We start from the raw sequence: 19,397 nt of genomic DNA, 5'->3' as shown, positions 1-19,397 counted from the left end.
GATCTTGTGCTTTCTTACAGCGGGGCACTCTCCCTTACCTTGCAACCCAGCCTCCCCCTAGTGGAGAATTGAGAACAACAACAGTAAGGGCTGAAATAGTTTTAATGTTAATTCAGAATAAAGCGACCGTTTTAACAATCGCTATGGTGGTGGTGGAGGTGCAGGAGTCCCCAAATCAGGGAAAAACACAGCACAGTTCATCTCAGGCTCTTGGGGATTTTCCAGAAGCTCAGAAAGTAGCTTGGCCTCACTGCCATCCATGCCTAAAGCTCCTTGACTTGAGTTCTTGCACTTGTAATCTGGATGCTTGACACATGTGCGCTCATGGCTGGCAGGTCCGCTGCTCCGAGAAACCCAGTGGGCTTACTCCAGCCCCCCCAGGCCCAGGGAGGCCAGAGATGCAAATGCTTGTAAGAACCCAGCTACTCCTCATCCTGCTGCTAGCTGCAGCTCTGCACTTGGCAGAGTAAAGACAGCAAGAGGCCTGCCCCGCCCCTCCCCACAGGCTGAGCCCACCATCCTCCAGCTCCTTTCAGGTGCATCCCTCAGCAGGAGGGACAGCTGCTTAGAAGGGCAAGAAGGAAAGAAATGGGGGGCGGGGGGGGCGCACTGGATTAGAAAGCCTGCTGCCCCTGGGGCAGAAATGGTGAAGGGGAGAGGGGCCACACGTGCACCGGTTTATTCACATTCTGAAAACTGACAGGCCAGGGGACACCCAGCTCTGGCCGCTGACCCCAGAGTTCCTGGTGGGAAGGTTAACTGGAGCACAGTGTATGTGGGGCTATAGGGACGGCCAGCCTTGGAGGAGGCCTGCAGGGAGAATTATGTCCCATGACCTACCTGCCCCCCTACCCCTCAAGAAGAACTCTACAATCAAATGATGCGATCGATTAAGAGACCTTTTATGGTCCATGCTGGAGAGCTCTGCAGCAATGTGGGATGAAGAGCTGTTCTTCAGGGGCTGAGCCTGGGCACTCCAGGGCCTTCACTGGTCCTACCAGTGAAGACCTGAGGGTGGTGTCTTCTCATCTTTATTGCTTTCCAGAGAGAAAGGGGGTATCCGGACATCAAAGTGGGAGCCATCGGGTCTCTCAAAGCGGAACGTGCCCCTGTGGGTTGAAGAGATGCTGTTACAGAGGGAGTCGGGAGCCATAGCCCACACCCTCACTGCAGACCACAGGATGCACCAGGCTGTGCTCTCGCTCTGCCTCCGGAAACCCCACAGCAAGGAAACCCAGCTGTCCCGATCTTGACCCCTAGGTGGGCATCCTTCAGTAAGCTCCCTAACTTGACTTTCAGGGTAAAGAGCGAAACCCCAGGAAGAAAATGCAGCCACACAAGCAACTGCAGAATGAAATCACTGGCCCTGGGGTCTAAGTTTTCAGTCCATGAACTTTTAATTAATTTATTTATTTATTTTAGGTCACATCCAGCAATGCTCAGGGTTACTCCTGGCTCTGCACTTATGAATACTCCTGGAGGTGCTTAGGGACCATATGGGATGCGGTCAAACCCATGTCAGCCATGTGCAGGACAGACGCCCTGCTCGCTGTCCTATAGCTCCGGCCCCAGTCCATGGACTTTTAAGGAACTAGGAAAAATTACCATCTAAAAAAAAAAAAAAATTAGATGAATCCCACAAACCAGTGAACAGCAAGTAAGACTGGAGGACTGAGAGTGAAGGAGCTTACTGTAAGCTCCCCCTCTGCCCCGCAGTCAGTGGAGCGGAGCACCCCTGCCCAGCGCATGCTTACTCACCACATGTGCCCACTGGAAGCCTGCAGGGAGACATGGCTGCTGTACTGGAATGCAGGCTGCTCCTTGGACAGCACTGGTTCCTGTGGACAGAGGCGGGTAACAGATCAGGCCAGACACAGTCCCCAGTCTGGAGCCACTTGCTAATTGCTGGTCATCAGGACTGGATGCGCCCTCAGCAGAGCATTCTCAGCGCATAACCACTGACCTGGGCCTTTATAGTGACTCCAGGGAAGGTCATTTCAGTTCTAACCAGGCACATGCTTGGCACAGGACCTACTCTACAAACACGGGTTCTGGTACCCCAGTGCTAGGATGGCAGCGACCTGCAAATTTCTGCTCACTGACACCTCTGAGCAAGCATAAAGTAACAAGTGTAAGACCCATTTTTAGTGGTGAGAAACATTTTTATTAAATAACTTGTCCATGGGACTAGAGTGATAGCAAAGCGGGTAGGGTGCTTGTCTTGCATGTCAGACCAGGTTCAATCCCCAGCATCCCATATGGTCCCCTGAGCACAGTCAGGAGTTATCCCTGAGTGCGGAGCCAGGAGCAACATGAGCATTGCAAGGGGGTAGTGTGGGGGGAACAACACCTTGTCCCCCAAAACAAAAACTATAAAATCTGATCTCGTTAAGGACTAGGAAGAGGATACACACGTGCAAGGGGACAGACAAGAACAAGGGTGGGGGAGAATGTGCCCTCTTTCATGGCACACAAAATCAGCCTCAGCTGGCAACAAGCACTCTATACCAGCTCTGATGTCAGACTTGGATTCAGTGGCAACACTACCACGACTAGCTCTGGGATTGTCACTGAACTTTGAGGTCTCACTTTTCATCTATGACATTTTTTTTTTGTATGGTTTGCTTTGTTTTTTGGCTGGCCACACCCAGCGGTGCTCAAGGCTTACTTCTGGCTCTGCACTCAGGGATCACTCCTAGAGGGTTCATGGGACCACACAGGGTGCCATGGATCAAACCTGGGTTGGCTGCATGCAAGACAAAATGCCCTACCTGCTGTACTATATCACTCAGGCACCTGTGAATTCTTTTTGAATTTAATTTTTATTCCCCTCCCCCTTTTTTTTTTTGCTTTTTGGGTCACACCTGGCAATGCTCAGGGGTTACTCCTGGCTCTGCACTCAGGAATTACCCCTGGCAGTGCTAAGGGGACCATATGGGATGCTGGGAATCGAACCAGGGTCAGCCGCGAGCAAGGCAAACACCCTACCCACCGTGCTATGGCTCCAGCCACCTTATTTTTATTTTTGAGTCACACCAGCGATGCTCAGGGGTTACTCCTGGCTGCACTCAGGAATTACTCCTGATGGTGCTCAGGGGACCCTAAGGGATGCTGGGAATCAAACCTGGGTCAGCCGTGTGCAAGACAAACACCCTACCAGCTGTGCTATTGCTCCAGCCTCTGTGAATTATTATTTTTTTTTAATAGGTGCTACACCCAGCAGTGCTACGAGCAAGGGAAGGTATCATGTGGTGCCAGGGATCAAACGCAGGGCCTCATATGTGCATGGAATGTGCTTTAACATTTGAACCACATTTCTGGCCTTAAAATGGTTTTAAAAACCATTTAAGAGACACTCAGTGTTGCTCTGAGATTTCTAATGCAAAGCATCTCAACGCATTACACGGCCTGTGTGTAGCCGCAGAAGAAGAAGAGACCACACACGAGCTTTGTGGGGCAGGACCAGAAACTGGCATTACTGGCCCAGGATGCTCACCCTGCCCACCACTCCTCGGCCTCGCACTGTCTCCAAGGTGCCGGACAAACTGAATATCCGCCAGTGTCGTTCCCGCAGCTGTACCACGTCACTGTCCAGGTTTTCTAACCGGATACAGTAGCGCCACTAAGAAAGGGGGAGAGAGAGATCACAGCTGAGAAAAGACCAGTTCTTGGCCCAGGATTCTGGGGACAAAAGAGGAAAAAGCCTTTACTGCACAAACCCCCCTCTCAAGGGGCTCGACTCCACTCAGGCCATCAACCTGCCCTCCCAGACACACCTGCCCACGGGAGACACTCACCCAGTACACATGGGAATTCTGGGCTTCCTGGGGAGAAAAAGCAAAAAATTTAAGTTCCAGTGGGCAGAACCAAGTCTGTTCCAATCAACTTCTCTCCAATGGAATAGACGTGTTCCAGGAAGGTTGCAGAGACATTACAAAGCTTCAAAAATCTGTGGGATGGGGCTGGAGAGATAGTACAGCAGGTAGGGCACTTGCATGAAGCCGCCCAGGGTTCGATTCTCCCCCCACCCACCACCCGGGCACCACATACGGTCCCAAGTGCAGAGCCAGGAATAAACCCTAACAATGACAGATGTGGAACAAAGAAGAAAGAAGAAAATGCAAAAACTATGGGATGATGACAACTCAAATATGGTCAAAGTCCCCTAGAGAAAGGCTCCCCTGGGTCCCTCCCTGGTGTCCCACCTGGTCTGACCATGCTGGCTCTCCTCTGCAGCCCCATTTCCCGGTGCGCCCAGCCCATCACTGTCAGCTTTGGCCACTCTGCCCTCCCATAACCCAACCTTATCACAATGCTCAGGTCAACTGGATGTTGACCTCTTCTAGCCCAAGCTCCTGGAAAGCAGGAACAATGTTTCACTTATATGTGTATCCCTAAGACCAAGTTTTCCATCAGATAGGAAACTCCATAAATATTTCACTAATGCAGAGACTCCCAGACTTACTGCTCTATTGTCCCCTATTCAGAAAAGAAAAAAAAAAAATCAGTGCTTTCCCCCAAATCTCCCTTAAATGAAAAATGAGGAAATGTCATGGAATGTGACATTGCACTCCAGATTATCACCCCACTCCACCATTGGTCATTCAAGCACAACCCCCACAGGGACAGTATCAGATACTTTGTTTTGGGGGGCCACGTCCTACCTGGCCGTGCTCAGGGATCACTCCTAGTGTAGTAAGGAGACCAGATGTAGGACTGGGGATTGAGCCCAGATCAACCACGTCCAAGGCAAGTGCCTAAACCTCTGTACTACCTCTCAAACATTAAGAGTCATCACTCACTTTGGAAAACAGTGGACTAACATATAAAGTCATGAAATCAGCTACCCTGACTTACCAGATATGCATGTACTCCTAATAAACAAGGCTCCATTTAGACCAGAAAAGGAAAAGTCAGTCAGGAAGACTTGGCCAAGAAACTGAGGCCTTCCCTGCTCTAATTCTTATTTTGTGTTAGGGCCAAACCCAGTGGTTCTCAAGGGTTAGTCCTGGCTCTGCTCTCAGGAGTTATTCCTTAGGTACTCAGGAGACCACATGGGGTACCAGGGATCAAACCCAGGTCAGTTGTGTGCAAGGCAAGCGTCCAACCCACTGTACTATCACTCCAGCCACATTCTAGTTCCTTCGGGCAGCATCGCCAAGAGACACTCAATCGCAACCACCACAACCCGTAGCTGGAAGCAGCACCCAATGTCTGATCTCTGTGGAGACTCCACTCCAGCAGTCCCACTAGGGATATCACACCAAACCTGGGGGCCTAACCCTGGGAAGAGGCACAGGCCAGACACATACCCTCATGCCCATGTAGAAGGGAATGACGGTGACGCGGATATTCTCAGTTGTCTCCCGGTGGACATCAGAGAGCTCCAGCCAAGGGTGATTCTTCTCTTGCCAGGCCCGCAGTGTCTCCCGGGCCACAAAAGGGGGTGCTGCGGTAAGAGGTTAGCAGAGGACAGAGTCTGAGGCATTGCACGAACTCTCCAACTGCCCATCCTCTAAGACCCTTCTGAGTAGAGGCCCAGTACCAAGGCACCTAAACATAAATGTATGGTCAGGAGAAGGCACACAGCACCCCCTGCCCACCTCTGCAGACCATTGCCCACTGAGAACAAGTCTTGAGGGGTATGTGAGATCCTGGGAAGAGTTAGCGCCACTCAAACCTTGCTCTGCCACTAGCTACCAGCCATGAGTCACTTCTCATCCTCCCTAAACCTCAGTTTCCACGCCTATGAGGAGATACTAGTCATCTATCGGACAAGTATAACAGGGATTGAGTGTAGTTGTTAAAGTAGAGCTTTGTAATGACTTCTATGAGATTCTTTTTAAGAAAGGACCCACCCGTATTCTAGCTCCCATCCTGACAAAGTTACCTTTCGTCTGATCATACAGCAGAAACCTTTCAAAGAGCTCGTGCTGGATAGGAACCTGATCGGTAGAGGTATAGGGAAGGATATCTTCATGGCTTACATAGTCCAGGCCTGGAATGGAAAGGGGAACAAACAGTGAAACTCACAAACGGGAAAGAAAAGGAATGGGGCTAAGAGCATAGAGAGATTCCGACCAGTCCCAGGGAGAGCAGACCCGGCACCTATAATCCCACCCAGCTAAAAAGGAATTGGAGATTTCTCCCTGATGTCCCAGAGACCCCACGCTAACAGGCACCCCTCAAGATTTAGTCACTACTCACTCACCTGGAATGGCATAGAGGGCCCGGCTGTCATCATGGTTAGCCAAAAAAGTCACAGCTTCTGTCTGAGATCTCTGAGACTAAGGTAGGAAGCAAGTCAGAGACTTTCTCGTGACCATCCAGTCCTGATGACTTGGGGGCCCGGTGTGGATGTGGGCTCTGTTGGAACCCTCTCCTTCCCATTGTCCCCATCATGTCCAAGTCCTCCCCTTGGAGAGGAACCCCCAGCCCGGCCACCTAATTAACTTACTATATGTGGACAGTCGCGGGCGTCGATCAGCACCTGATAGTAAGTGTGCGTTTTGCCTTTCACCTCTTTAGAGCCATGGCCGGCAGGGTTGTCTGCCCTGTGGGGGAGGAAACAATCCCGGATTACTGTGAGAGAAGGAAGAGCAGTGTCTGTCTCAGCTGCCCCCACCTCCTCGGCCAACTGGTGCCCGATCTGAACTGGCATTATCACCAGCTTGGCATACTCGCTCGGCAACAGCCAGCTCAGGCAGCCCCGAGTCAAAGCAAACTGTGGTCAGGAAAATACCCAAGACACAGAGGCCACCGTCCGTCTCATACTCTGGAGGGCTTTTAGAAGAGGCCTATGTTGAGAAAATCAAATTTCTGCCTCACATCTCCGGGCTAGAGGACCCGCTCTTCTCACACTCTAGGGGCTGTTATTATTATTAATAGAGATGGATCATGTATTTTGCGATGAAAAGAGATTAAGGGACAGGCTCTTAACTGAATGTGAAGAAATCAAGACACCCAGGTGTCCAGATCCCCTCAGGGGTGCGTATAAAGAAAACAGCTCAGGAACAGCCTCAGAAGTCCAAAGGGACCCTTTGGCTTAAGACTGTCACAGGCACTCAGCACTTTTGTCTCCATGGGTAGCAGTGCCAGGAAAGTACTCTGGGGCTGGGCCTACACCCAGGGGAATACAGTCAGCACCCCGGGGACTCCCTTTACGTGCATCACGAATCAGGCTGCCTCCTGAGCATACCAGGTGGCCGCTGACCAGGAAACTTACTTCTCAGGAGCTGCAGAAGCCACATCCCGGTCATACAGCCTGGCCTGCCAGGGAAACAGGACGACGCCACGATAGCCAAAAACACTATGGAGGAAAAGCTGGGAGGGGAGAGAGAGGCTGAGCTGAGTCTGCAGCCGGGCGAGCTCAGGCAAACCACTAGCAGAGGGGGAGTCTGCAGTCCCGAGCACTCAGGTAGGCGGGGCCCAGCACAGGCCTTGCCACTCCTCCCTTGAACTCCATGATTTACCTGAGCCAATGTTGGAACACACTCTTCTTCTTTTTCCTTTTTTAAGTATTTTTTTCTCCTTAGAACATCTTTTATTAGCTCACATATTATGCAAGTCTTTCATTTTTTAACTTGTGTTTTTGGGTCACACCAGTGGTGCTCAGGGCTTAGTCCTGGCTCTACATTCAGGATCACTCCTGGTGGGACTCAGGGCACCATGTGGGGTGCCAAGGATAGAACCCAGGTTAGCCTCGTGCCCAAGACAAATGTCCTACTCACTGTACTATTACTGTTCCAGTCCCAATGCTGGAACACTCCCGGTCAGAGGATCAACTACTAATCACCCCTTAAGCCACAACTTAGGCAATTAAAAAGCTGTCCTGAATACCTTCCATTAAAAATTCCCTTCCTTCAATTTTTTTGGTATTCTTGGCGCTGCTCTAGAGATATTCCTGGCTCTGTGGTCGGTCAGGGGTCACTCCCCTCGATGCTTGGAGACATAAGTGACATCAGGGGCTTAGAGACTATAAGTGACATCAGGGATTGACCCAAGGTTGGTGCACACAAGGCCTTACCCCTGTACTATTAGGTCCCATACTTCCTTTCTTTTCTTTTTTTTGGTTTTTGGGTTACACCCGGCAATGCACAGGGGTTACTCCTGGCTCATGCACTCAGGAATTACTCCTGGTGGTGCTCGGGGGACCATATGAGATGCTGGGAATTGAACCCGGGTCAGCCGCATGCAAGGTAAACGCCCTAACCGCTGTGCTATCTCTCCAGCCCCCCATATTTCCTTTCTTAAGAGTAAACTTCTTGAAGGCACTGGTTTCTAAAATAAACCAATGCACAGTGACCAGCATTACAGAAAGAAGGAAAGAGGAAGGAAAGGATAAGAATAGGAGGAAAGAAAATAGAGGAAGGAAGGAAGGAAGGAAGGAAGGAAGGAAGGAAGGAAGGAAGGAAGGAAGGAAGGCAATTGAAGAAATAAAAAGTGCTTCCTACTCAATGCTTCTGGCACATACTGAGATAAAAAGAGTCTCACACCCAGAGCCTACTACAATGGAATCAGTTCAACTATTATAAAGCATCAAAAGTTTGCTTTTCGGAAAGCTCCCTTCACTGGCTTCCTACCATCCACTACTTTGAACCTCTTTAGCAACTTGGCTGTTCCCACACTCTAGTCCAAATGATCCCTTTCCACAGTGATTTGGAAAGAGAGCCCATTGACCTGCGAAATTCAAGAAAGCCCATCTTTGCAAGGGGTACACAGGAAGTGCTCCAGGGCTATTCCTTGACTCCATGCTCAGGGTGACCCTTGGCAGTGCTCACGGGTCATTGAAGGTGCTGAGGATTCAAACTAGGGTCAGTAGAATGCAACACAAACGCCTTAACCCGTGTACTGTATCTCTGGCCCAAGAAACCCCATCTTAAAAAAAAAAAATGTGATTCTAGTCTGATTCTACCCCTTTTGAGGAGGTGGGGCTTGCTCTTCGAGGATTACTAGTTCCCAGCATCCCAGTCCTGCACAATCTAGGACTCAAGTCATGTTCCTTCTACTCCTGAAATCCAGACCACATCTGGGAAGAGGTACAGAAAAAAAACAAGACCAGAAGCCATCGAGTGAAAAGTTAACCCTTCCAGCACTTACCTGCCCAGTCTCATATTTTCCATTCTGCTTTGGCACCTCGAACACACCAACTGTCTCCAAAACTTTGCCCTCTGGTCGGTTTCTGATGAGGGAGAGAAAGAATGAGCACACAAAGTGGATGGTACTGACCTACACTGTGGCACGAAGGCCAAGGCACTGGCAGTGACAAAGGGCTTGGAGCAGTGGGGCAGCTGCAGCCAGAGCGTCCCGCCAAACCTGCCAAAGCTCTGCCTAGGTTGCAGAGTTTGGTCCGACTGCTCCCAGATCACTTTCCGCTCTCTTCACTTTCCACACTCCTCAGGCCGGGCTCCACACCTGCAACTGTACATCTTCCTCCACTTCCTCCCTGACCCACTCTCGGAACCCTCCACCACATTTCACACGCTCCTTCCAATCTTCCCTTCTGTTGTCTGGTTTTCATGACTTATCTTCACTCTCCCTCTCAGAGAGCCCGGCAAGCTACCGAGAGTATCTTGCCTGCACGGCAGAGCCTGGCAAGCTCCCTATGGCATATTCGATATGCCAAAAACAGTAACAAGTCTCACAATGGAAACGTTACTGGTGTCCACTTGAGCAAATAGATGAGCAATAGGATGACAGTGATACAGTGATCTCCACAAGAGACAGCACCTGCTTCTCCGTAGCTTGGGATCCCCTCAGAGCCTTAAAAATGAGATAATCAAAAACTGTTTGAGGGGGCTGAAGCGATAGCACAGCGGGTAGGGCGTTTGCCTTGCACACAGCCGACCCAGGTTCGATTTCCAGCATCCCATATGGTCCCCTGAGCACTGCCAGGAGTAATTCCTGAGTGCAAAGCCAGGAGTAACCCCTGTGCATTGCCAGGTGTGACCCAAAAAGAAAAAAAAAAAGTTTGAGGCTTTTTGTTTAGGGGCCATACCTGATGATACTCAGGGGTTACTCCCAGCTCTGCACTCAGGAATTACTCCCGCAGTGCTCAGGGAACCATACGAGATGCTGGGAATTGAGCCAGTGCTTGCTGTGGTCCTTGCACCAAAAACTAAGGGAAGCTGAGGAGAGGGTCAAGAGGCTGGAGAGCAGGCTCTGCACGCAGGTCATCAGAATTCCATCCTCGAGTATCACTGGGTGGGTCCCCAAAACAACAAGTGGAGGGAAAGAATCCTGACTTTACCCTTGTTTTGTCCACCCCACCTTGGGGCCACTGCCTGAGGCTGCTCCCGGGGTGACAGTGGGAAGAGTCCCCCACATAGAGAATTTGTGCTTGTTCCCTTCTAAGATCTCCCTGGCCCTCAGCTCACTCCTCCAGAGGTCTGTGTCTCTAGATTTGCTACTCCACTGCTCCCCGCCTTGCTCCTGGCTCTCCCTCAGTCTTGTCTTGTCACAGGGGACTCTCAGCGTCCCCCATCCCAACTCTCATCCGAGCCCCAAGTCAGTTCTCGGGGACCGCCGAACAGGGCTGCTCCCACCGGGGGCCTTTCGGGGCACTGTTCACGAGGGTCCTTGATGCTTCGTCCCACCCTATCCACCAATCTGACGTGTCAGGCTCTGGGAGCCTCCACCTCGCTCCCCCTAGTCACACCAAGAATCAGCCTCCCAAGGTCACCGTGCGACCGAGGACCCGCGCAGGGCCGAGCCCTCTGTCCTCCCTCCAGCATCGTCCGAGGAAGGCTCGGCCCGGTCCAGGGGCCGGGAGGTCCAGCCTGCCCCTGAAGGCCGAGCTGAAAGGCTGCCCGTGTCCGCGGCGCTCGGGGACCAGACTCGGGGCGGCACGATGCGCCCCGGGAGCGTCACCAGCGGCCCCCGGGGCGCCAGCCACGCACAGCCCCGGCCGCCACACGTCCCGGGCAGCGTCCGCAGGTCGCCTCCCCGCGCGGGGTCCCCTCCGGGGCCGAACCCTCGTCACCCGGCGGCGGCCCGGCCTGCGTCCGGCCACTCCGCGCCTGGCGCCCGCGCTGTCCCTCACCGGGACGAAAGGTGCCTCCGCGCCGTCGAGGTCGCCGCTGGCAGGAAGGCCCCAACGCCACGTGCTGCACAGAGCGGCCGCGGTCCCTTGGCCCCGGTCAGTGAGCGGGACCAGCAGCGGCTGCCCAGAGCCAGGGCCCGCCGGGCCGCACAGCCCGCCATGACCGGCCGCAGCACGGCGCTCGGCAGCTGACACAGGGCCCGACCCGCGGCCGGGCGGCGCCCCGCCCCCGCCCCACACTGCCCCGCGCGCCGCCCCGCCCCCGCGGCCCGCGGCCCGCGGCCCGGCTCGCCCCGCCCCTCGAGGGCGGGCTTCCTTCCGGCGCCCGGCGGAAGTCCCGCCTCGGCGTCACCTGACCTCGGAGTCGTCCCGGCATGGCGTCTCGCTTGGTTGCGGGCGAGCGACTGTTGCGCGCTCTGGGCCCCGGCGGGGAGCTGAAAACCGAGCAGCTGCCCGCGAAGCTGCGGGCAGAGCTTGAGGCGGCGTTGGGGAAGAAGCAGAAGAAGGGCGACCCGCACAGTGGCCCCGAGCGCCTGGTGTCCTTCCGCCTGATCCGGGAGCTGCACCAGTACCTCAGGGCAACGGGTGAGCTTGCAGTTACCTCCTTCCTTCCTTTCTTTCTTTCTTTCTTTCTTTCTTTCTTTCTTTCTTTCTTTCTTTCTTTCTTTCTTTCTTTCTTTCTTTCTTTAACATGAATCACCGTGAGGTAGTTACAGACTTAGAAGCTTTCGTGATTACATTTCAGTCATACACTGATCAAGTGCCCATCCCTCCTCCAGTGCCCATTCTCCACCACCAATGATCCCAGCATCCCTCCCACCACCCCCACCTCACCCCGCCTCTGTCGCAGGGCATTCCCTTTTGCCCTCTCTCTCCTTTTGGGTGTTGTGGTTGAGTGGCCATCATTCGGTCTATAGTCTACTTTCAGCACGCATCTCCCATCCTAGCGGGTCCTCCAAGCACCCTTTACTTGGTGTTCCCTTCTCTGTCTGAGCTGCCTTTTCCCTCAGTGTGTGAGGCCGGCTCCCAAGCCGTGGAGCAGTCTTCCTGGTACTCATTACCCCCTTGTTACCATTGCTGGTCTCTCGGCGAGAAAAGCCCTTCGCCTGCTTGGTCCCACTGGCGGCTACTCAGTGATCATCTTAACCTCCGGGAGCCCCCCTCTTGGCCCTGCTAGTCCGGGGAGGTTCCTGCTAGCCTTGTAAGCTACGTTATTTACCAGCGTAACCTAGAAAGTGGGTGTGTGGGAATATGTATTTCCTTCCATGCCCGAAGCGAGAGCGGAGAAATCTGATACTCTCATTTGGGTTCCTTTGTCTGGTTTGGGGGGGGGGGGTGTTGGTTCTAGCGCCGCATCCGCATCCGGCGATGCTCAAGGGGTTACTCCCTGCTCTGGACTCAGGAATCAGTCCTGGCAGTGCGCCAGGGACTAGATACGGGGCTGGGGACCAAAGCAGGGCAAACGCCCTATCCGCTGTCCCGCAGTTCTGGCCCCTGATACTCCTGTACTCCGGAGTAAGACTGTGCCTCTGAGTTGAGAGCTTAGGACCAGGATTACAGTCTGAGTTTGCCCCTGCTGTGCTACTAATGCACTTTGTTGGGGTCATTTCTCCTCCCTCGGCCTCAGTTCCCTTAATCAGAAGTGTAGGAATAGGAGAAACTAGTATGTGGGATCTTTTACCAGAATTACCATAGCCTAGCAAGAAGTGCGAAGGGCATCCTGCTCAAGTATTAGAGGAGGAGGGGGAGAAGGAGAAGAAGAAGGAAGAAGAAGGAGAAGGAGAAGGAAAGGAGAAAAGAGATAATCTAGTATAGCAATATATTGAGAATTCGCTTTCAGTATGACTTAAACATATTTTAAGGAAGTTCTGGGTCACCAAAAAGTTGACCAGACTTATAAAGTCATTTATAGTTGAGTACTAGGTTTGAATCTCCTTTCATTGCTGTTGACGCTGGTTTGGATATAAAACTTCAGGGCTGAAGTGATAGTACAGCAGTTAGGGTGTTTTCCTTTCATGCGGCCAAGCTGGGTTTGATTCCCAGCATCCTATATGGTCCCCCAAGCACTGCCGGGAGTAATTTCTGAGCACAGAGCTAGGAATAAATCCTGAGCATCACTGAGTGTGACCCAAAAAGAAAATTAAAAAAGCTATACCACCTCTACACCACCGATATACCAGAAACCTTTGATCCCTGCACCCCCTTACTTTTCATTGCCTCTTCTTTGCCCCTCTATTTTTTTCCTTCTCTATTCTTGTCATCTGGGGCCAGGGGTGATCTAGGTATCTGCCTATTACTACATTGCGTTCCCTTGTTTTGTTAGTTCATATACCACAGATAAGTGAGATCATCCTGTGTTTGTCCTTCTTCTGGCTTACTTCACTTTACATGATATTTTCCAGTTCCATCCAACTTGCAGTAAATGGCATGATTATTGTTCCTTGCACCTGCCTAGTATTCCAGGATTGGTATATGTATAAAAATACATATATACGTTTTAATATAGAAATTGCAGAGAGAGGTGGTATCTGAGACTGAAACTCAGAACCCCACACATGCTAGGCTTTTTTTTGGGGGGGGGTTCACACCCAGCGATGCTCAGGGGTTATTCCTGGATTTGCACTCAGGAATTACTCCTGGTGGTGCTTGGGGGGCCATATGGGATGCTGGGAATCAAACCCAGGTCTGCTGTGTGCAAGGCAGATGCCCTACCTGTTGTGCTATGGCTCCAGCCCCACATGCTAGGCTTTTGATCTACCACTTGGGCTATTTAAACATCAGGACTTGGGGCCAGAAAGATAGTACAGTGGGTTGCCTGGAAGCTTGTCTTGCCAACTCAGCACCACATATATCTCTCTCCCTCCCTCCTTCCCTCCCCCATCTCAGCACCACATATATCTCTCTCCCTCCCTCCCCCATCTCAGCACCGCCAGGACTAAGCCCTGAGCAATGCCGGGTATGACCCAAAAAACTAAATAAACTGACCTACCTTAAAGACTTACATGTTGGCTGTGAGTTCTGTGACATTGGCAGGATAGTTGGAGAGCATCAGTACAACCTTGGGAGATAGTTATGAGGATTTTCCTGGAGTCCTTCCAATTGAAAATGATCCTCGCAATGAATCGACACAGGAATGGTCATGTTTTGATAGAAAAAAAAAAAAACAGAAAGGCTAGGTGCTTCTTTGGTCATCATCTTCCAGCCTTAGCTCTCTGTATCATTTTTTTTTGGGGGGGTCACACCTGGCGATGCACAGGGGTTACTCCTGGCTCTGCACTCAGGAATTACTCCTGGCAGTGCTCAGGGGACCATATGGAATGCTGGGAATCAAACCCAGATCGGGCACGTGCAAGGCAAATTCCCTACCCGCTGTGCTATCGCTCCAGCCCCAGCTCTCTGTATCATTATCTTTGAGGAAATCTTTTTTTCCCAGGTTCCACACTTTACCTACATGAACTCCTCGAAGGCAGTGAAATCTATCTCCCAGAGGTTGTGAAGCCACCTCGGGTATGTAAAAGACATATTTACAAGAGTGGGTATGGGCTGGCCAAATGTGTGTATTCTCTGGATGTTTTCATGATGCATTCAGATTTAAGAATTAGCTTTATGGGCTCAAAAGTTTGGCATTCAAATCCTTGGGAACTGGGGTATGGGATCAATATTATCTTCCCTATTAGACAGTGTGAGGCCATAAGAAAGGAAAGCCATCTCCAAAGCAGCAGAACTATTACATAGGTCTCTTGGCCTCCCAGCGGTGTCTTGTCCCCTGAGCTAATGATTGTGACATGCTTCCTAGCAAATTGAGAATATCATTCTGTTCCTTTACTATTTCTGCCTCAGAATCCAGAGCTGGTTGCCCGCCTGGAGAAGATTAAAATACAGCTGGCCAATGAGGAATATAAGCGGATTACCCGCAATGTCACCTGTCAGGTAAGGGCTTGCTTGCTGGTACACAACTGAGAAGCCCAAAAGCAGGGCCCTGAACTGGAAGAAAGTACTAAAGAAACACCATGGAAATTTGGTTTCTGTCTCTTCAGGGGCCATGGAAAACCTTTGCTTCCAAACCAAATACAGTTCCAAACTTATTTGCTAGGACTCTGGACTCAGTACCATTTGCAGAGAGAGGGGGTATCTTTTTTGTTTTTGTGGTGCCAGGGAGTGCATCCAGAGCCTCAAAGATGCAAGGCAAGTGCTCTGTCACTGGGTTACATCCCTGGTCTGTTGTGACCTTTTTTGGAGGGGAAGACAGGTGGTTTGGGGCCAGATCCAAGCAGTGTTTGGGGCTACTCCCAGCTCTGCTCAGTGGACCATACTATGGTGGGGATCAAACTAGGATCAGCTGCATGAAGGGCAAGCGCCTTAACTCTTGTACTATTTTTGTTGTCCCTGTAGTAACTTACTTTTAAAAGTGGGGTGGAGGTTGGGGTGAAGAGAAAGTATAGCAGCTAAGTACATGCCTTACATGTAGCAGGCCTGGGTTTGATTTCCAGCATCACATAAGGTCCCTCAAGCACTGCCATGGGTAATTCCTGAACACCACTGGTATGGCCCCCAAACAACCCCCACCCCCCTCCCTCCAAAAACCATGTTGTAGAGGTATGAGCCAAGGAGATGGTTTAGAGGGCTGTAGCACATGTTTTGCATTCTATGACCCTGAGTTTAACCCCCTAGTACCACGTGGTTCCTGAGCACTGAGCCAGAAGTAGCCCTCATGCCCTGCCACACATTCTGCCATAGAACAGATAATAAAACTTCATAGCATAGAACACATACCTTGCATGTGTAAGGTCCTGGGCTCGATCCCATGACCACAAAGAAAGGAAAAAAAGAAGTAGGAGTGAATCTTAGAGCCATTCTTCCCAAAGGATGACATGTTGTTCTTTGGCATGCTCTGTGCTGAAGCAGGAGGGGGATAGATACTACTGAGAAATTGAGTCCTTTCTCTAAAATGCTTGATCTGTGGTCCAGAAAAGAATCCAATTGAGAGTGGGCTGGAACATATTCTTTTTGTTTGTTTTTTGCTTTGGGGCCACACCCAGAGTTGCTCAGGGGTTACTTCTGGCTCTGTGCTTAGGAATTACTCCTGGTGGTGCTTATGGGACCATATGGGATGCTGGGGATTGAACCCAGGTTGGCCACATGCAAGGCAAATGCCATGTCCACTGTGTACTGTTTCTCTGGCCCCTGGTGCACATTCTTTACTTATGGGAGGCCCAGTGGATTCCCAGCACTGGGAGTCACTCCTGAGTGCTAAGCCAGGAGTAGCTCCTAATTACTGCCAAGTATGGCTCCAGAACAACAATTTAGCTTGGTCCCAAGCTGACAAATCAATGAAAAAGGCAGAAGGCAGGGTTAATGTGTTTCTAAATAAAGCTGAGCCCAAAATGGCAACTTGATACTTTCTGGGTTGCCTTGGAGCTGCTTCCATTCTGAAAGCAGGCTTTTCTTTTTCCCAGGATTCAAGGCATGGTGGAACTCTCAGTGACCTAGGAAAGCAAGGTGAGATACTGGGCAGTTAGGCTGCTGACACCTCACTAGGGTGGGTCATGGCTCCCTTCTCTGCCGTTGCTCTAGGTTTAAGCCTGAGCTTTTTAGGCTGCTGTCTGAGGGAAATCTAGATGATGGGGTAGAGCCATGAGCCAAGAGGGCTGACAAGAAATGCTGACCTAAAGATCTCTTTCCTGGACTTCTCCCCAAAGTGAGGTCAGTGAAAGCTCTGGTCATCACCATCTTCAATTTCATTGTCACGGTGGCAGCTGCCTTCGTCTGCACTTACCTTGGAAGCCAGTATGTCTTCACAGAAATGGCCTCGGTAAGTAGGCCCTGGGCAGGGCAGGACACTCCAGAGGGGGTGTTAGTTGAAAAGGGTGGACATAGGTGAAAATGCCTTACACAGGTTTTCAACATGTTAGGTATTCACAGGGCCAACGAGAAGAGTATTTGAGCTTTCTAGCAGCTGTGAGGTTGGTGCAGCCTTAAAATCATCCAGGTGAGAGGCTGGAGAGAGATTTCAGAGTTGAGCACATGTGTTGTATACAGGAGGCTCATGTTATATTCCCAATACCCCATAGTTCTCTTAAAGTATCAGGAGCAACCTCTGATACTTAAGCACCACCAGGTGTGGCCCAAAACAATAAAAAGGAAAAAAATCCAGATCTATCCAGAGACAGCATATGTGAGCCCGGAGTTAGTCCTTAGCACTGCATGGGTCTCTTGAGCACAGGGAGCAACTCCCAAGCACCACCAGGTGTGGCCAGAAGATCAAGAGAAGGGGAAGAAAAATCTAGGTCCTTGTGGACCAATGGGAGACCACTTGCCTCAAATGTCTGAGGCCATGGGATCAATCCTAAGCATCACGGGGGCGGGGGGGGGCCCCCCAATCCTAAAATCCAGATCTCCTTTTCTACCCCCACATGTTTCTAAACTGGATTGGGGCATCTCCATTTTCATAAGAGGTGCTAGAGACTGCTGTGCTGAACGCTGGCCTTCAGCATTGCCTAAACATGCTTCTTCCCATCCCCAGCAAATACTGGCTGCATTGATCGTCGCCTCAGTGGTGGGTCTCGCGGAGCTGTATGTCATGGTACGGACAATGGAAGGTGAATTGGGAGAGCTGTGACGTGCTTCATAAAATCTGGAAAAGGTTCGGGAGTCTCACGGCTTTCTGCTGCACCCACTGGGCCCTCAGCCAACCCACCATTGTCACTACTGAGCTCTGATTTCTCAAAGGCTGACCAGAGGCCACCTGCAGTCCTCTGTAGCTTCTAGTGGACCTGGAAGGGTATTCCCAACCATGGAAAAGAACTAGACCATCAGGTCCTTACCTGAACACGGTATCTGCTTTCTCTGGCCCATTCTGGTCCCTGCTAGGACTGATTTTTACCATCAGGAAACAGAGTCCAAACATTCCCAGAAGTTGACCCTACTTCAACTTACTCAAGTTCAGAAATTGGTTGTGACCCACACCGCACACATCCTTGCTGTGGACTTGATCAGAAGCCTCCAAGAAAGACTTCCATTTCTCCCATTTGTGAAGGTGACTGATCAGAGGACATCAAACAAGAAAAGAAAAAGATGGGTTGGTGCAGACTGTTAGAATTCAAAGCAGGGCAGCTATCTTTTTGGAATCGTTGTTTCTATCTTCATCCTTATCCATCTACCTGCCTTTTTTTCCTTGTATTTGGTTTTGCCTCTACCACCCACCAATCTAAACTTTCAATGTTTTTGTTACCTTTTATTCTACCTCCAAAAGGGGGAACAATTTAGATGACAAAATAGTATGTTTTGTTTTCAGTTGCAGATTTCCTTGTGCTTATTTGTATTTGCAGGGAGGGGAGAGAATGCTTATTGTAGATTGCCTCAATAAGGGAGACATTTTTAATACACAAGGATTGTTTTCACATTTAATAACAACATGTACCTATACACGGTCATAAGCAAGCATACACCGTAAGTATGCATAGCATATGTATGCATACTGTTGTATATAAACCTAATGCAGTTATTTCATGTGGGTTCTTAAACATGTTTGAGAAGTGCGAAAACAGTATGAAATGTTCACACTTGTTTAATTGTGATTCTTCCAACAATGGTAGATTGGGAAAGGAAATGTTTCTAAGGCCCTTTTCTAGAGGACAAGCAAGATGAGAGGCATAAATTACCAGCCATGAGCTCTCTTTGTTAAATGGAGCCAGATTTCTCAGTGACCCTGAGGTCTGTATTGTTAAACCTCTTGTTTAATGGTGCGATTGAGTCTGCATAAAGCACTTAAAAATGATTAGTTATTTATCCAATAAATATTTATTATGTCTTTTTTTCAAATCTCTGACATTCAAAATCTATGAAGTCTTCATTTGCATGGTTCTGAGAACAGATATAGTCCTGTTCCCAATGTTCTGCTCTTAGTGGTTGACTGCATCTTTTTGTTTCCTATATGAGTTTCTGTGGGCTTCACCTCCCTCTGGGCACTTTTCTGTTAATTAGAAATTATATATTCAGGGGCTGGAGTGATAGCACAGCGGGTAGGGCGTTTGCCTTGCACGTAGCCAACCCGGGTTCAATTCCCAGCATCCCATATGATCCCCTGAGCATGGCCAGGGGTAATTCCTGTGTGCAGAGCCAGGAGTGACCCAAAAAGCAAAAAAAAAAAAAAAAAAAAAAAAAAAAAAAAATATATATATATATATATATATATATATATATATATCCAGAGGGCTAGTAGGTAGGGTACTTGCTTTGTACATGGCTAACCCTGTTTCGATCCTTAGAACCACATATAGTCCCCTGAGCCCTACCAGAAGTGATCCCTGAGCACTGAGCACAGAGTTAGGGTATATGCATTTAGGAGTAAACCAGG

The 19,397-nt window shown here is 50.3% G+C and overlaps 2 protein-coding genes across 2 annotated transcripts; one reads left to right on the top strand and one right to left on the bottom strand.

Moving 5' to 3' along the window:
• Positions 1-84: 84 nt before the first annotated feature.
• Positions 85-11,289, bottom strand: POLDIP2 (DNA polymerase delta interacting protein 2). The gene is made up of 11 exons (XM_004605296.2): positions 11,042-11,289; positions 9,100-9,181; positions 7,226-7,323; positions 6,458-6,554; positions 6,212-6,287; positions 5,891-5,998; positions 5,313-5,449; positions 3,798-3,824; positions 3,497-3,622; positions 1,759-1,838; positions 85-1,109 (listed from the first exon to the last, which is right to left on the bottom strand). Exons 1-11 carry the CDS (start codon positions 11,200-11,202, stop codon positions 995-997), a joined length of 1,107 nt encoding a protein of 368 aa, XP_004605353.2. The 5' UTR covers positions 11,203-11,289; the 3' UTR covers positions 85-994.
• Positions 11,290-11,384: 95 nt separating this feature from the next.
• On the top strand, positions 11,385-18,869 carry TMEM199 (transmembrane protein 199). The gene is made up of 6 exons (XM_004605030.2): positions 11,385-11,626; positions 14,475-14,548; positions 14,882-14,971; positions 16,498-16,540; positions 16,741-16,853; positions 17,565-18,869. The coding sequence occupies exons 1-6, from the start codon at positions 11,416-11,418 to the stop codon at positions 17,658-17,660; spliced, it is 627 nt and encodes a 208-aa protein (XP_004605087.2). The 5' UTR covers positions 11,385-11,415; the 3' UTR covers positions 17,661-18,869.
• The last annotated feature ends 528 nt before the right edge of the window (positions 18,870-19,397 follow it).

This window comes from Sorex araneus, chromosome 3 (genome assembly GCF_027595985.1).
Source record: "Sorex araneus isolate mSorAra2 chromosome 3, mSorAra2.pri, whole genome shotgun sequence".
Lineage (NCBI taxonomy): Eukaryota > Metazoa > Chordata > Mammalia > Eulipotyphla > Soricidae > Sorex > Sorex araneus.
Note: the sequence above shows the minus strand (reverse complement) of the source record. Positions and strands in the feature narration are given on the sequence as shown.

Coding starts and splice junctions, on each gene's coding strand:
- TMEM199 (XM_004605030.2), top strand. CDS start 11,416: ATGGCGTCTCGCTTGGTTGCGGGCGAGCGACTGTTGCGCGCTCTGGGC. Junction 11,627..14,474: donor CCAGTACCTCAGGGCAACGG/GTGAGCTTGCAG, acceptor TTTTTTTCCCAG/GTTCCACACTTTACCTACAT. Junction 14,972..16,497: donor CCCGCAATGTCACCTGTCAG/GTAAGGGCTTGC, acceptor TCTTTTTCCCAG/GATTCAAGGCATGGTGGAAC.
- POLDIP2 (XM_004605296.2), bottom strand. CDS start 11,202: ATGGCGGGCTGTGCGGCCCGGCGGGCCCTGGCTCTGGGCAGCCGCTGC. Junction 5,450..5,890: donor GCTGTATGATCAGACGAAAG/GTAACTTTGTCA, acceptor CTCTTACCGCAG/CACCCCCTTTTGTGGCCCGG. Junction 3,623..3,797: donor AGAATTCCCATGTGTACTGG/GTGAGTGTCTCC, acceptor CCCCTTTCTTAG/TGGCGCTACTGTATCCGGTT.